Source organism: Ostrinia nubilalis, chromosome 17 (assembly GCF_963855985.1).
Source record: "Ostrinia nubilalis chromosome 17, ilOstNubi1.1, whole genome shotgun sequence".
In the NCBI taxonomy this organism is placed as follows: Eukaryota; Metazoa; Arthropoda; class Insecta; order Lepidoptera; family Crambidae; genus Ostrinia; species Ostrinia nubilalis.
The window spans coordinates 10,366,143-10,383,122 of NC_087104.1; the positions used below are offsets into that span (position 1 = coordinate 10,366,143).

At 36.4% G+C, this 16,980-nt stretch overlaps 3 protein-coding genes across 3 annotated transcripts; all 3 read left to right on the top strand.

Moving 5' to 3' along the window:
• Window positions 1-5,608: 5,608 nt before the first annotated feature.
• LOC135080055 (calphotin-like) lies at window positions 5,609-8,097 on the top strand. The gene is made up of 5 exons (XM_063974733.1): window positions 5,609-5,824; window positions 5,966-6,127; window positions 6,483-6,644; window positions 7,050-7,253; window positions 7,669-8,097. The coding sequence occupies exons 1-5, from the start codon at window positions 5,651-5,653 to the stop codon at window positions 7,882-7,884; spliced, it is 918 nt and encodes a 305-aa protein (XP_063830803.1). The 5' UTR covers window positions 5,609-5,650; the 3' UTR covers window positions 7,885-8,097.
• Window positions 8,098-9,257: 1,160 nt separating this feature from the next.
• On the top strand, window positions 9,258-11,220 carry LOC135079728 (uncharacterized). The gene is made up of 2 exons (XM_063974336.1): window positions 9,258-9,396; window positions 10,767-11,220. The coding sequence occupies exons 1-2, from the start codon at window positions 9,350-9,352 to the stop codon at window positions 11,122-11,124; spliced, it is 405 nt and encodes a 134-aa protein (XP_063830406.1). The 5' UTR covers window positions 9,258-9,349; the 3' UTR covers window positions 11,125-11,220.
• A 2,743-nt stretch (window positions 11,221-13,963) lies between these two features.
• On the top strand, window positions 13,964-15,087 carry LOC135079730 (uncharacterized). The gene is made up of 2 exons (XM_063974338.1): window positions 13,964-14,069; window positions 14,216-15,087. The coding sequence occupies exon 2, from the start codon at window positions 14,226-14,228 to the stop codon at window positions 15,000-15,002; it is 777 nt and encodes a 258-aa protein (XP_063830408.1). The 5' UTR covers window positions 13,964-14,069; window positions 14,216-14,225; the 3' UTR covers window positions 15,003-15,087.
• Window positions 15,088-16,980: the final 1,893 nt, after the last annotated feature.

Sequence of the window (16,980 nt, forward strand, 5' to 3'; positions counted from 1 at the left end):
ATTCCCAGACGGGATTTTATGGAAAATGAGAATGAAAAATAAACATAATTATTCAGTTTAAAATATGTTTTGTTATTTATTTTCCTTACTAGCTGTTACTCGCGACTTCGTCCGTGTGGAATTTTCGCAATAAAAAGTAGCCTATGTCCTTTCTCAAGGTCTAGACCATCTGTATACCAAATTTCATACAAATCCGTTCAGTAGTTTTGGCGTAAAAGAGTAACAGACAGACAGTTGCTTTCGCATTTATAATATTACTAGCTTTCCGCCCGCGGCTTCGCCCGCGTGGAATTTTGTCTGTCACAGAAACACTTTATCGCGCGCGTCCCTGTTTCAAAAACCGGGATAAAAACTATCCTATGTTCTTTCCCGGGACTCAAACTATCTCTATGCCAAATTTCATCAAAATCGGTTGCGAGGTTTAAGCGGGAAAGCGTAACAGACAGACAGACAGACAGACAGACAGACAGAGTTACTTTCGCATTTATAATATTAGTTGGGATTTCATCAAAATCGGTTGCGAGGTTTAAGCGGGAAAGCGTAACAGACAGACAGACAGACAGACAGACAGACAGAGTTACTTTCGCATTTATAATATTAGTTGGGATTAGTATAATGCAACGGAAATAAAGGTGACCTTTGATTGACATGCAAAAGGATTACTTAATTGTTTGTGTTTGTCTAATTTATTATGATACTAGCTTTCCGGCCGCGGCTTCGCCCGCGTGGAATTTTGTCTGTCACAGAAAGACTTTATCGCGCGCGTCCCTGTTTCAAAAACCGGGTTAAAAACTATCCTATGTCCTTTCCCGGGACTCAAACTATCTCTATGCCAAATTTGATCAAAATCGGTTCCGTGGTTTAGGCGTGAAAGCGAGACAGACAGACAGACAGAGTTACTTTCGCATTTATAATATTAGTATAGTATAGATAGTATAAATTCATAAAAAATAAATATATTTTCTATAGCAACATAATACATAATAAAACACTATTTTGTCTCATTTCACTAAAGCGAAACCAGCATTTAACTGAAAGATAAGTGTCAAACCTTACCTTCGGTAGTTGAACCACTGGTTGAACTTGAAACTGTGCATTGATATTGTTCTCAATTTTATGATTATGAAAGTTTGTGAAATTTTTAGTTAATCGCTCATTGAGTTCAAGTGAAAACTTACGAGACTTTGTTCTCGCATTTAGGGCATGAAGTGATTGTATTGATTACTTACAATTTTCATTGAGGGATCTGAAAAAAATTGTGAAGGGTCAAATTATGAAGGGTTCAAATCCCTCCAAAGAATTTTTTTTTCGAGTACTAAAAATCTATTTGAATTATTTTTCTAATAAAACGAATAAAACTAACAACTGCTAACTAGACTGGCAGTTTAAATCATTCATTCATCCAATACTTGACAATAATAACTTACGTTAGTAGGTAACTAAGATATTAGTTATACATACTCAATACTCAAAGTTTTAATACCGACTATTATTTAGTTCATATGGAATATTCGCTGTACTTAGCCCTCATGCGCGTATGTAGGTATAGCACATGTATAGCAGAATGGTCTGGTGCCCCCTTCCCAGGGACGATTCGAAGATGGTAGTTGACAGTACTAACTCATGAGCTATGATACTGATCATTATTATGTAGGCCTAAGCATTGATAGTTTTTTGGTTTTCCGTAATATAGGTACCTTCGCATGGGTTGGTAGGTACATCCGAGGTCATAGTCTTGGTATTACAGCCTTCATAGGTTTTTTAAAACTTCTAGGATGATCAAGTGAAGGGCGCGGGAAGCTTCTGGATGTGGGCAGCGCAGGACCGGTCTTTATGGAGTTCCATAATAGGGCCTCCTCCAAGGAATTGAACAACCTTTCTCTAACCGTGGACGTCCTCGGATGGAAACGAAGTCTGTAATTAGGTACAAAACTACTCTACAGTCAATTCAATTTGTATCTCTAAGCAAGAAACCAAGACCTGCAGATTGAGGGAGCTTGCGGAGTCTAGTCTATTCTCCAAGAATAACACTCGTTCGCACGTTCACCGTTGGAAAGCTAAACAAATTGTAATTCTATAGGTAGGTTTGATCGATCAATCAAAAACCATATTTTTTATCAAAACAGGCCTCCAATTCAAAAGATTATGTATAACTTAAAAACCCATTCACACGTAGCATTAGATAATGTGTTATCATTGCAGTTTGTAACTAACAATAAAATGGATTGTTGTAATCTTTTAAGATTACCGCGGCTTAAGTCATCTATGAGAACAGTAGGGAAGACTGGGTACGGATGAAACAATTTTGCTTTTATTGTCTATAATTTTGTTGTTTAATAACCAAGTGACGATTACGATACGTGAAATTGAAATTTGAAGTTTTAGCTATGATATGGCTGTATCATTATAGTTCCCGGGTTACTATTTTTAGAAATATACTAAATTTAAAAAAAAAGGAATTTTGTTTCAACCGTCCCCATGCCAGGGGCGATTGGGGTCTGTTGAAATACATACAAATAATACAATAATTACTAATAAAACGTGTTTTATTTATCATTGATACTACGAATATTAAAATTATGGTAGCACATAACGACATTAATCAGTCTAAGTATTTAATATTTCTAAAACATTAATTAGCCTTTGATAAGTAGTAAACATTTAAAAAAATAACAGAAATATGATAAAATAAATGATATTTCCAAATCTAATAAACATTAATAATAAAATAATATTAACATTCTGAAGAAAGTTAACGAAAATCTTTATTTTTTTTTCAAACCATACTTTTCCGCCGCTTTCCGCAGTGAATCTCCAGCTTTTACCTCCTCTTATGCTTTACCAAGTCAATTTCCTCCCTGGAAATCTTCCTTACCCAAACTCTCGGCATCTACAAAAAATAAACATTAATACATTTTCTGTTTCAACCGTACCCAAAAAAAATGTGTCAACCGTCCCCAACCCCACTTTTGGTAAAATATACTTTATAGTTTCGACACTAATAATCACACATTAAAAATAGTTACTGTCCCTTATTCTACAAGCTTCATTATAATCGCAAACGCACACTCGATACATTCACATAAAAAGAACAGGTAGTATAGGCGTTAATGTCTGAAGAAAAATACTTACTTTGGGTAGTAAAAAACAAAATGGTCTTTTATACACAACGTCAATGCGTTAGGAAGTTACTAGGCACTAAATTCGTGTTCGGACCTGTCTTCCGCTTCTTTTTCCCCTAGGACCCCTTACTCCCCGTGGAACCGTTTACGAGATATTTGCTCTGTTTCAACCGTCCTTTGTTTCAACCGTACCCAGTCTCCCCTAAACAAATAATTGTTGGATTTTTTATGGAAAAATAATGATAGGTAAGTACCTACCTAGGTACTTACTAATTTCTTTCGAAAATAACTAAGATACAATAAATAATAGATGCTATTTGTCGGCCTCTGTAGAAAGTAAGAAGTACCTAGGTGTTGATAGCTACTTGTTGTGTTGAATGATTTAAATTCAAATTCTTTATTGATTAACTCTTAACTATTTTACCACTTTATTTTTTGTAAAACCAACGAGGACAAGATTCTATCTCTATCTCTAAACCAAAACTAATTCAGTATTAGGCGTGAAAACGTAACAAACAAATAGACACAGTAATTTGGGCCTTTGAAATATTAGTTCCGATGTGTACCTAACCAAGGAAATAAATATTATGAACCAGAGATACAGTAGTAAAAGTCGTCACATACGTCACTACGAGTAGTATATTTTATTGCTAATTTATTTTTTATAACTCTTTGATATGATAATTTATGACAGACTTTATCATTTGAGTATTTCTCAAAAAAAATGTACGTAACGAAACGGTAGTAACGAAATAGTAAGGCCATAAGGCTTGTTATACATTGGCGAAATATTGTGAATGCTCTTTATTTATTCAATTCGAAATATTTGTGAGTATGCACCCAAATACGGGGTAATATTAAGGGGTTAGAAATAAAATAAGGGAGTAATCATTCATACTATTTTAATAAAATTATTTTTGTTCCATCATGTTTATCCATTTTGAGTCGTTCTCTGTAAGCTTTTTGCCTTTCGGCATTGGTTTTTGGCGGCATTCCTAAAAAAACAAAAGAAGTAATCACATAAAAACGTAATCTAAATGATTTGATAATTTTTTGCTGGTGGCACTTCTGTAAAGCAGATAGTATCCAATCCTTTTGTTATTAACGCTCTATATTTTTTGAAATTAATTAAGTAGTGAATATTACTATGCTTAGTCAGGTAATAACAGTATACACTCAGCATTATGTTGTACTTTTTCGTAACGTAACGAAATTCGCAAAAAACGTAACGAAATATTAGACAAAATGAGATCAGAAACAAGTATTTTTTTGATAAAATTTGTTACAGCAAATATAAAAGCTTACTAAATGTTCGTACCACACGTATTACAAAAAATGGTTAAATGAAGACTTACCGTTCTATATAAAATCGCTGATTTTACTGCCTGTTACGAAAAAGTAATCCCACAAAACACACACGTTTTCACTAATTTTCGCGATAGATGTTATGGCGGAGACGTCAGGCCAACAGCCATTCAGAGTGCAGCTATTGTTGTCCGTGTAAAATAAATACGGAATTGTTCAGAAACCATGGGAAAGTAGAAATAAATCGTAACTAAAGAGTAAATAACGAAATAGTAAATGAGAGCGACTCATTTTGTTTTTTTGCTTTAAATTGCCAATTCATTATGACACCCCATAGAAAATCAATTTGATACAGAAACTGCGATTACTGTAGAACGATAATACAAAGAAATTTACAATAATTTAGTTACGTATCGCATTTTATGACCAAAAATACATGAAAAAGCTAGGGGTGGCAAACAGGTTTTTGTATGAAAGGTAAAAAAGGACTATTTTTAAAATATCTAAATATTTGGTAATAAGTAGGATTATAGCTATAATTCTTCGTTATCTTAAAGATTAATATTCATCCTTCAAAATTGTGTGTGTTTTTTTTGTGTGATGATTTATAAATATAAAACTTTTGAACTGTTTCAAAGCACACTTTTTTTTTTCAAAATGTACATTTTTTTTGAGAAATACTCATTTGAGAAACGTTATAAAGCGTTAGCTTCTGCGAAAAACGCAAAGTTTTCGACGAGAGGTAAGACTAACACTACTTATTATTTTGTTAGTATCTAAAAAGACTCGTGATAAATTAACCCCTAAAAATTCAAACAGTGCCATTTAGATTTAATATTTTATGAGAGTAGAGTTCGTGTTTTAATATTAACATGCATATTTTTTACCCTTAAACATGCCCTAATGCCATTGGACTATGTTTTTGGGGACTAGGTATCCGTTGTTGTCCAATCAAAGGGTGTTGAATATTGAACACATTGAATCACCGTTCCACTATGACACGTGAAAATGAGTGCGTTCGCCTTTGCACTTACCCGAAATACATTAAAAAAAATATTTTATTTTATTCAATAATTTATTTATTTATTTATTCATGAATAGAACGGTAGTACCAATTACACTATTCAAACAACAATAAGTACCTATTACCTATGTAGGTACAATAAGTACCTACACATACAGGTTACAGTCAAATAAACATTATTTTTCAGATATAAATCATTATGAAGTTCTTCGCTGTATTCGCGGCCGTCTGCGCCGTGGCCTCCGCCTCCCAGGGCTGGACTCTGCCCCAGCTGTCCAGCGCTGTGAGCAGCCCCATTACCGAAGCTGCCTTCAAGCCCACCCTGGAGCAGGCCTTGAACCACGTTATGGACAACATCTTCTCTGGATTGGAGGTGAAGATGCGCAAAATAGTTTTAACTGAAGCATGCTAAAAAAGAACGCAGAAAATACGTGCAAAATATAATACGAAGAAAGTTCCAAAACAAGTATGAAAGTAGAAGAACTGTGAAATAAATTCTATTCTCTTTTACCAGGGCCCTATTCTAATCCAAACCGCTGCTGGAGTTTCTGGAAACTACAACCTTCATCAGCTTGAAGCCGCTCTCCTCGACCACAGCATCAACCCTGTCTTCGTGCCCCACCTCGAGGAAGCATTCAACAAGCTGATCAGCGCCGTGTTCGCTGGAGAAGATATTGTAAGTACCTGACAAGTAATATAATTTTTAAACTTAATGCCCATATACGTAGTCATAGTATTTTTTGACCGCATTTTCACTTGATAATAGTTGTAGGTGCAGTCTGACGTGAATCACCTAAACAGAACATGAACACACCTTTTTTGCGTCAGGAAAATGTATTGAAATGCATACCCACAGGTCCGGGGGTTCCGGTGGGTTATGTGGGGCTCTCCTCTTATGTCTTCTCTTATTTAATATTTCATCTTTCGTGATTATTATTTGTGCAAGATTACAGTACTAGTTTCTTTTTTTATTAAAAAAATAAAGACCTTGTTGTTTTCCATGATAAATTAAACCAACTATGTGTCTGCAGCAAACCATCCCCTTGATGGTCCCTGCCCTGGAAATCACCTACATGACCCTGTCCGAGTTGGACGTTGCCCTGTCGAGCCCTGCCACCAACCCCGCCCTGGTGCCTTACTTGGAGCATGCTGGTAACGTGCTTATGTCTGCCCTGTACGGCGGCCAAGATGTGGTAAGTTTCATTCTAGGCAATTCTAAGTAACCTCTGACTAAGGCAATTTAACTTATTGATAAAATTAAACAGATAACTTTAAAAACCCAAGCTGATTGCTACTTATTTATTGCAAAAAAGACTATTCTGTTTTGAATAAGCCACGATAGCCAAACGATGAAGGGGTCGGACTGGCCGACACGTGATCCAGGGAACGCGGATTCGGTCCCCGCCGCCGCTTGACTATTGTAGTGAGCTCACTCGTGACACAAGCATATTTTAGCTTAGTACGAGGGGCTAACGGGAGTATTAGTAATTTGTGAAATAACAAATTACTAATAATCTTAAAAAAAAATACGAAGATTTTCATGACAAGGTACGTTAATCTATCTATAGTAAGTTACTTAAATACTTTCCTTTTTTCAGAACGGTATTGCTGTCGCCTTCCCCACTGGTTTGGGAGTGGTCGGTGGTGTTGCCCCTACCCCTGTGGACGTTACCGACGTTGTCCCCGTGGCCCCAATTATGGTCCCTTCCCCCGTCGTGGTTCCTGAGACTATCGCCCCTGCCCCTGAAGTGTCTGCTTCAACCCCTCTTGTTCAGATCATCTTGAACATCCAGAGATCTGAGGTAAAACTCTTTTTATTTTGGCAAGTAGGCTTTTAAAAAGCACTATTACACGTCCCAGTAATAACCCTACCCGGGACAATAAATAGGCAAGTGCTGAGAAGAAGCAGCGCAAGAAACTCAGTCAAGATATTTGATATTCTTGTTTATCAATATCCTACTCCTACTAGTAATACCTATTATAAATGCGAAAGTTTGGATGTCTGGATGTTTGTTACTCTTTTACGCAAAAACTACTGAACGGATTTTGTTGTAACTTTACAGTATTATTGTTTGTAACCCAGATTAACATATATAGGCTATAATTTATGTCGATCTGTGATACTAAATTTCACGCGGGTGAAGCCGCGGGCAAAAGCTAGTTAATTTATATGAAACCGATGTGTATTAAGTTTTTAACATATTTTTTTGTTCACAGGACTTAGACGTTGTTGCCCCCAGCCCCGTTCCCAGCCCCATCGCCGTCCAGCCCGTCCCCGAAATCACCCCTGGCCCCATCAACATTGTTGAGCAGCCCGCCATCGTTGAGCCCGTCGAGATTGTCCAGGGCCCCGCTAACCCCATCGACGCCATCCTTCTGCCCATTGAGGCTCTTCTCCCCACCCCTGAGGTTGCTATCGCCCCCATGGTCTAATGCTAAAAAGATCTTCATAAAATAATTCCTACCCTTAGTACAAAATGTTGGGGCAATCTCAACGAATTATAATAATATCTCCGTCAAAACTCATGTAACATCCTGAATACATCTCTGCTCTCACTGATGAGACTTACTTGCCTGATGTACCCTAAAGATGATTGAAATAAACCAAATCCATAAGTAATAATAAAGTTTTATTTATTTTCCTAACTTATTTATTTATCCACATCCAATTATTTTTACAGGTCTGAACCAAATACTTATATTATTTTATGTCTTACAAGTAACTTATTGTAAAAAATAAGGTGAATTAAATCAGAATAACAGGAAATAGATCACTACTACTTAATTTCTCGGAATTACATAAATACTAGATGATTTCCTTAAGTGATTCAGGTAAAATATTTTTTTTAAAAACTAAACAAAACAACAAACCAAAAATGATATCAATGGATAAGATAGGATCGACACCGACTCATCGACACTACGATGCGAAAGTTATCAAATATTTTGTACAAATGAAAACTTCGTTCAGAAATAATATTACTTAAAGGTACGTTCACAATGCTTCGGGTCGTTAGGAAAGCGCGATATTTATGAGACCGCGGCGATATTTGGGAATACGGAGTTACTGGGAATATTTAAAAATAATAGAATTTTCTAACACCGATAAATACCAAAATAATGGTGTTAGAAGTTAAGAAGTTAATAAGCGATCTCTCTAGATCTGGCGGTCCTAGTTTTGTTCCCAGGTAGGATACAAGTGGAAGAAGAAATTGCCTGCCTGATTATTTCGCGAGAAAAATTACCATTATTAAAATTTCCTAGCGAAGAAAGTCGCTTCTTAAACTAAATTTTAAATAAACAACTTGAAAAAATCGAAACTGCATCAGGAAGGCGGAACTCGAACCCACGACCTTCCGCTTGCCGGGCGACTGCTCTTCCAACTGAGCTACTTACTTTAATTAGACACTGGATGAACCTGTCGAAATTTTCAAGTCTAGGCCTTAGGCAGTTTCGATTTTTTCAAGTTGTGTATTTTTTAAAAATTACCATTATTCAGAGGGCACGTAAAGGAATTCCGATTAAGCCAAATGCGATGATGAATCAATCCACTTGATAGAAGTAGGCTGTAGGCTAAATAAAACACTGAATTTAGTTTTTTGAACAATAGGATAAAAGAAATCTCATACACAAATCGAACTGCTTATATAAAAATAAGAATATACCTTTATAGGCAGACACTTGCATTTTTATCAAAATGAGGTCATGCGAAAATCTTGGTGTGAACATGACAAATGCGGTTCCATTATCAGTTGTCGTGGCAAGTTTGGTATCAGTCCGTGATTTATAAGTTCCCACAGCATAGGCTTGACGTTAGTCTTAATTTAGCACTGTACCTACACCCGTGGGAGTAACTAGTTACTAATAGTACCTAAGAGTGAGTATAAGGAGACGAAACATGAAGTTTTTCTTGTGGGGTGTTTTTGTTTGTGCTGTGTCGTGCAGGTAGAGTTTTGATTTGTTCATTTTCAAAAAGTTTTCAAATACCACTCTTTAAAGTTGCGTGAAGATCACTATTATTATTGTCATTTGTTTATTCATGTAAGTGAATGTCTGTTACGGATTAGGCTTTTTCATCATGAATGTTGTTTACGTAGAGTTTTTATTACACCGAGCTGACTATCTCTAGATTAAATTATCCCAATCAATAAATATTTGTTTGATAGTGTAGTTTCTGTGTGATAGTTAATGGTTTTATAAAAAAAAGAATTTGCTTAATAAATAGTAATTTTAGATACCGTTGAAACTAGATAGAGAAGGCTACATAGCAAATAAACAGACAGGCTCGACTTTAGTATTTTAAAAAATAACTAAGGATGGACTCTTAATACTTGTAATGTAATGTCAGTATTAGCACAGAATAATAATAAGTACTAACGTACAGAAGTTTTACTTCGCAAAGGTATTTAAAAAAATGTATGTTCAATGTCATTAACAATATGGTGTAATTTAGCCTGTCTCAAGAGTCAAGCACCATTTTGTTGACAAACGTCAGTGATCGGCAATGCGCCGAAGCTATAGGGCTGACTTCGGTAAAATGATGTGACGTGAGGTGCCAAACTGCGGAAAATGGCGGAGGAAATACATGATTTAGCATGAATTATCATGAATAATATTAACTACTTATTTACCTCTCAGTGTCTTGAGGCAACTTAAAAAAGTACATTCTGTGTTTTTATTATTATTTAGGCAGTTAAATACTGCACAGTGTTTAGTACACCATTTTCTTTATTTTCTTCCATCATACACAAGAATACGCGTGCGTGAGTCAATGTTCGCTCGTATGTGAGGCCTTGTCGAATAGTATCCTGTAGGTGGGCCATCGTGCGTGTTTTGTTTTTGATGTAAACTCGCGGAGATGAACAGGCCTGGTATTAGGTCTCCGCTTCGCTCGGCCATTTGCTTAAAACCATATTATTTACTTTGGCAATCGGCGAAGCATATACCGTTATTGATAAAACAAGATAATAACATTTCGGACTGCTATCTTATCGGTTATGGTGCTTTGTTGTTTTAGATGGGCGAGTCATGTTAGTACCATAAATCAATAGCTAATATAGATATTGACGTTCTAAACGACTTCAATAAAGTTAGAGGTTTTAAAAACTCTACTTTCAGATTAGTTAAACAAATACCTACTCCAGTTCAGTAGTTTAATTTTGAATACATCTTTAATCGTACATCATGTGTGTTGCTTAGGGTTTTCTGTGTCTACATCCTCATCCAACTGTTGACTTTTCATTATCATCATCATAAAACAAATAATTTAAATTGCTACAATTACAGCACCTAATCTCAAGTGTTGTCCACAACAGAATAACCATGGCCGTCCCAACAGTAACCATCGACGAGCTGTCCAAGGCATATACGGACGCCACCATCAACTCGGCCCCAAAGACGGTCCTCGAAGGGATCCTGAACGATTACATGGACCTCCAGTACGGCAAAGAGACCCCTTATACGACTGGCAAGCAGGTCCTGCCTTCTGGGTCTACCATCGAGCAAGTAGACGCGGCAGCAACTGATGATACAGTGGAGAAGAAATTCAAGGATATTTTCAAGAAAATCTCTGATACATATAAGAGTGGTGACCTGACGCCTCAGTCCCCTGTCGATGGGTGGGACCCTAAGTTCAGACCCGTTTTAGTTGTAGTTACACCTAATAAGTTGTAATTTAATGTATAATTAAGCTATGTACTGATGTTGTTGAGATCTTTTCAGTATTAATTTTAGATACTATTAATTAATAAAAATAATTAAGTCATACAATCATCTGTTTTTCAATTTATGATCGTTATAAATTACAATTTACAAAATAATATGAAGTTATATGAAAGTAAATTCTAGGTAGGTAGGTACATTGTTAATATCATAACAAACTGAGTTACACCAATTAGAATTTTAAGTCCAAAAATAACGAATTAAAACTAACATCTACTACCGATATTATTGTTTATTATAATCATATCTAAAACTCAATCCAAATTGTAGATATAATGTAATCTATTAGATACGTAGAGAACATCAACCCCGTAAAAAATAATTTTCCTCAATTGAGTTTGAATCTTATTGTAAAGATTTTACAGTTTAAAAGTCCGTTCATATTTTTGGTAGTCTGCTGACGTCTTCATCGCAATAAAATAATTGAATTTTAAAGTCCAGTCGTGATCGCAGCACGTTTTTGTAAACGTGTTAAATCTTTTTCATTACGAGTTCATTATAATTTACTAAATAGGTAATTCCTGCTTCTTCGCCTGAAGATTATTATTTTAACCAATTTACGACACGACTTCATTTATTGCTAGAGCCCTCTATGTCATAGGTTCAGAACTTGTAAAGCTTTTATAAAGCGCTGAAGCTGAAAATCTCTGAAAACCAGCGACATCTATCAGCAACTGAAAGAAATTGCTATGCAGAGCTTGTCGTTTGTGACATTTGACGATAAGTTAGTTCTGTTTTCCAAAACAGATGACGCGATCAGTTCGTTAGGAAAGTGAAAATAATAAATGTTTGAAAGTCCTTGAAAATATAAAAGAGCAGGTCACCCATACATGCACAGACAGACTCTACATTTGTGGTCATTTTATAGACTCCACTACAGGATTTACCGGAGGCAAATGGAGATTGTGACCTAGACTCGCTGGACAGGCGGGTTGGGGAGGCCTGATGTTAGCGTTAATTTCTCCCATAGAAGTGATTCTTACGATAACCACGCGAAGTGTGGTAAAAATTAATTTAATTAGAAGTTTGTTGATTTATTTACACAGTTTTATTGTATGTTTAACACAGCAGCTGCATTAAAAGCGTTTGAAATATCAATAACTAATATTATTGTAGTGACATAAACTTCAATAACTTTTATAATTCTTGATAATTTATTGATAACCATGAGCTACTTGTGTTTATATTTCAAATCAAGACATCAAAAGAATAATTCCGAGAAAACTGGAATTAATGCCATGCCATTCGACAAAGTTCCCGGTTGTAAATTTTTATTACACGAAAACATTATGCCTACCTATAAGTTGGACTCGAATTCAAATGACTCTAGTGTTTATAAAAATCCACTCGATAGAAGAAGAATGCTCTTAATTTTTTCACCCGGCTGCGCCAGAAAGGTGGGTTATGGTTTTTAAATATGCGAATAACTTATTAATCTTTTCTCCATCATAAAAAACAATTCACAAAACAATCAGTAGTATTACCAAATCTTTTAAGACATTTTGGCTACAACCAAGACAATGAAAGAAATAACATCATCATTCTGTGCTTAGCGAATCGTAAAAGCTTCGGGCTTAACAGCATCATAAAGCTCGTATTGTGCTTTTGCGGAGATTATAAAACTATACGAGATTACCCCGGAGCTTGTGTTCAATGTATTTTATAGCTATTTGCAAAAGACTTTTATAGAAGTTCGTATTTGAAGTTGTTTGAAATCCGTTATGTTATTTAATAAATAGAGATATTGACGTTGGGGAAGTTATTTGTTGAAATGTTTCAGGTGGAAAAGAAAATAATATCATGGGGACTGATTCCAGGAAATTAACTTCCATCAAGCACCAAGGCTACCCTTCACTTTGTCAAAACTACGTACTTAGTATTTCTCCTTCTATAGCCATTCTATGTACGACCAAAATTCACTCAGCTCTGACTCTGAGTTAAGATTCTCAAGTTAATTAAATGAAGCGTTTTTCTATTAAGATTATATCTAATGTTCATCATAACAGCTGGGAGAGACTCGAGACGAATCGATTAAGTATAAGTAACACCTACCCTCATCTTAAGCTCAGTACAGTTTCATCAGGTTGGGTCGAGTAAGATAGTTTATAGAATCTGTAGCCTGTAGACTACTTCTTTTATGGTGTTTACATAGAATGCCCGCTGTCTGTCTCTAATGGATTATAGAGGCGGATTCATTATAGAGGAATAGCCCTTGGCTATTTATTCCCTCTATCCCACCTCTCGATTCTGCAGCTAAAATTCTTGTATATCCACCAGAATATTTTTTGACCGCCTAAGAAACTTATTCAGAGAAGTTTTTTTTAATTATTGTTTCCTGCAAGATTATAATCAGTTGCAAGCAATGTGAGTCAGTCTAATAAAATAAATCAACTTGGTTATTCGAGTACGTACTATAATAACATTTTCAGAAATTAATCCTTCACAAAATCACAAGCTTTTCCAATGCTTGCTGTGCTTGTGTTTCACTATAGGTAATACAAAAGATGCACTTTAGAAATTAAAACTCATGGTAATTGCATTAAAGGCTCTTTTTGTTGTCAGTTCTTTGTTAAATAAATTTTAATTTATTATTTGATACTATACGTTATTGTTGTAATAAATACAAAGTCTGATATCTTTATCTTGCGATACCGATTAATGTTTTACAACTTTAATTTACAGCTAAAACGTTTATGATACGAAGAAATTATCTTACTGAGGAAGTTGGTAGATACCGTCGATTGCATATTTATTACGCTAATTTATTGCTGGATTATCGAAATCCTGTTAATAGTTATTCGTAATCCACTCTATCACGTAGTTCGGTAATGATATTTTAACTTTCGTTAGATAATTTCATAGTAGCATATTGCTTGAAGCCTCCGTGAAGAGCGCAGGTGAGTCTGACAATTCTATTTTGTCTTTGAAATCCATCAAATTGACAGAATGTATGTAAACAAAGCGAGAGTTTCTACAGAATGTTATTCTCAATTATTGAATTTTTCTTACGAGCAGTTTAGAAAGTTGTGCAATTTTGTTTTAGGTTAGCAAAAATGAAATTCCTAGTGTTGGCTCTCTTCGTCGCGGCCGCCGTTGCCGTCCCAATCCCTGAAGACAACGGTGATGCAGTTGAGCTGATCGTCAATGGCGTGCCCGAAGGAGCAGCCCTGGAGCTTGGCGGGATTGTGGACATGCACTTGAATGAACACGTCGACGGACAACTGGCTTCCTCCACCAATTTGTTGCACCCTTTGACCGCTGTAGGCATCGCTGAAGCCGCCGCCGCCGCCGCTGAAGTGGCTGCTGCCGAGGAAATTGCTCCCACCCCCATCCAAATCGCTGATGCCGCCGAACCCGAATCTGACTTCCACAATGTCCCTGAAACCATCATCCTCCCCGAGCCCGCTGAGGTTGTTCCCGCTCCTATCGTCATGCCTGAGCCTGTGATCCCCGTAGTGGTCCCTGAACCCATCGTCATGCCTGAGCCCGTCGTCCCCGAAGTCGTGCCTGAGTCCATCGTGATGCCTGCACCGGTTGCCCCTGAGGTGGTGCCTGAATCTATCGTTATGCCTGAGCCTGTTGCCCCCGAGGTGGTGCCAGAATCTATCGTCATGCCTGAGCCTGTTGTCCCCGAAGTGGTCCCTGAGGTTGCTGAGCCGGTCCCCGAGCCCGCTGCCCAAATCCCTGGAGAGATCTTCAACAACGGACTCGTCCAGGTCCAGGTTAACGCCCCCGAAGACGCTGGTATGTTCTCGACCCTCCAGAACTGGTTCAGCCTGGTCGTCAACTACATCAGCAGCGGCATCCAGACCTCTCAGCAGATCGTTTAAGTTTCATTAAGAATGTACTTTCAAATGTTTTGTAATCTTTAACGTAAGTTAGATAAGTCGTTTGGAAGTAAATATTTTAAAAATCTTTGTATTTTTTTTCATGAACGAATCATTTTCTAATCTCTATATTATTGTAGTTTGTACCTACAGAACTTTCTGATGGGAGTAAATGCTAAAGTTTCACTTTTTTATGCAGAACAAATAAAATAAAATAAAAATAAATAAAACAAGACAAGTATATTGACCGCAATCGCACCTGATGATAAGTGAAATGCAGTTTAAGGACTGAGAAAGAGTGACCATGCCACGTAGTACCTTATTTAAGCACGTCTTTCGTAAGTTGTTCAGTGCTATAAAGTTTTAAATAAATGAACATTTTAACTCAATAGTTAGTCTTTTCTAGAAGGTGAGTAAACTTGTTTACCAGTAAGAGACTCTTCATAGTTGACACGCCATAAAACTAGCGCCGTCATATGGTAATGGGACGGCAGACGCGTCGATCTAATAAACTACCCGCAACACTTGGCGCAAACAACTCGCCAAGTTGAGTTACTTAGCTCGTTAGCGCAGACTTTGCTTAGACCCAGTTGCAGTAGAGTGACCAGCTGGTAGTTCTGGAACTACCACTATGAAAATTCTTATTTAAGGTACCCTTTGACTATTAGGACCTCCTTTCAAAAATGCGTGGAGATATGAATTCTAAAATTTGTCATAATAAACTTCCTTAGATAATGGGATCAAAAATCTCGCACAGTACGATAAAAACCCAGAGATAAGTTCCAGTTAGTTTAGGCCCAGTTTTTTGATTCGTAGTTAAAATAACTACTTGTTAAATTTTGTTACTAATGGTTAAATATTAACAAAATGTGAACTAATAGTTAGAAAATGTACTAAAAGTCAAGCTAACCATTGTTCGAAAAACATTTTTTTCTGATATTTTACCACTTGTCATTTGACAGCTGTCAAATTTAACTATTGGTTATTTTAACTACGAATCAAAAAACAGTGGGCCTAGACAAAGTGCAAATTATAATCGCAAACCGGTCGATAAGTGGTCGAAAAGCCCCTTTTTTGTATGGAGTTTTGATGGATTCGATTTTCGATTCGATCAAAAAGTGCGTTTTGTCTAGGGGGGCAGGGCCTTAGTCATGAAATGTCATAATAAGGCCTAACAAAAGGTCTAACGAAGTAATATTCGTGCTCAAAAGAAAAAAGCCAATTCTCACTTATTTGTGATAGAGTTTTGAGCTATCACTGGTTTCTAAGTTCGGTAAGCCTTACCAAACTTAGATAACCTACTTATGCAGGTTAAATCTATATCTAGACCAAAAATCCTTGATATTGGTAAAGGTATACAGACAGGTTCTCGCTTAAATATGTAGTCATGTCCATAAGCATTGTATAGTGGGGTTACCCTAGCAAAACCGTCCGGCCCCGTTCGTAGAGTGAGCAAGTTTTGCCGATCTGCTATTTGGACGCGAGCTGTTTTCCTTAGCTATTTGCACAGAGGACCAATCAATTAAAACAAAGCAGTCTTTACCCCAGTTTTATGTGTTTTTCAGACAGCAGCAGTTATTCAATTGTATGCTGAAAGTTGTTTTATTATAAAGATTTCCTGTTGATGTCATTGTGATCTAATATTTTAACACTCGTGTGTTTATTCGCGAAAATCTCAAAAAGTACTGAACAGATTTTCATGCGGTTTTCATTAATAGATAGAGTGCTTTATAAGGAAGGTATTGTCATGGAGTGAAAGAGTGGATAGTTTATATGTATACCGGTTTTTGAAAGGGGGACGCGCACGATAATCTTTCTGTGATATATCGATATTCATGCAGGAGAAGCCACGGGCAAAAACTAGTTTCAATAATTTAAACTAAAATTCAACTACATTTTTCCAGTTCTAGTCTAGATTACAAAACAACAAAGCGGTTGCACGTTCACAGACCAGTGATTGAAAAGTGTAATAGAATGAAAG

Excerpts from the sequence above, each read along its gene's own strand:
- LOC135079730 (XM_063974338.1), top strand. The coding sequence starts at position 14,226 with ATGAAATTCCTAGTGTTGGCTCTCTTCGTCGCGGCCGCCGTTGCCGTC.
- LOC135079728 (XM_063974336.1), top strand. The coding sequence starts at position 9,350 with ATGAAGTTTTTCTTGTGGGGTGTTTTTGTTTGTGCTGTGTCGTGCAG. Across the intron at positions 9,397-10,766 it reads GTTTGTGCTGTGTCGTGCAG|AATAACCATGGCCGTCCCAA; the intron begins GTAGAGTTTTGA and ends TGTCCACAACAG.
- LOC135080055 (XM_063974733.1), top strand. The coding sequence starts at position 5,651 with ATGAAGTTCTTCGCTGTATTCGCGGCCGTCTGCGCCGTGGCCTCCGCC. Across the intron at positions 6,128-6,482 it reads TGTTCGCTGGAGAAGATATT|CAAACCATCCCCTTGATGGT; the intron begins GTAAGTACCTGA and ends ATGTGTCTGCAG. Across the intron at positions 7,254-7,668 it reads TGAACATCCAGAGATCTGAG|GACTTAGACGTTGTTGCCCC; the intron begins GTAAAACTCTTT and ends TTTTGTTCACAG.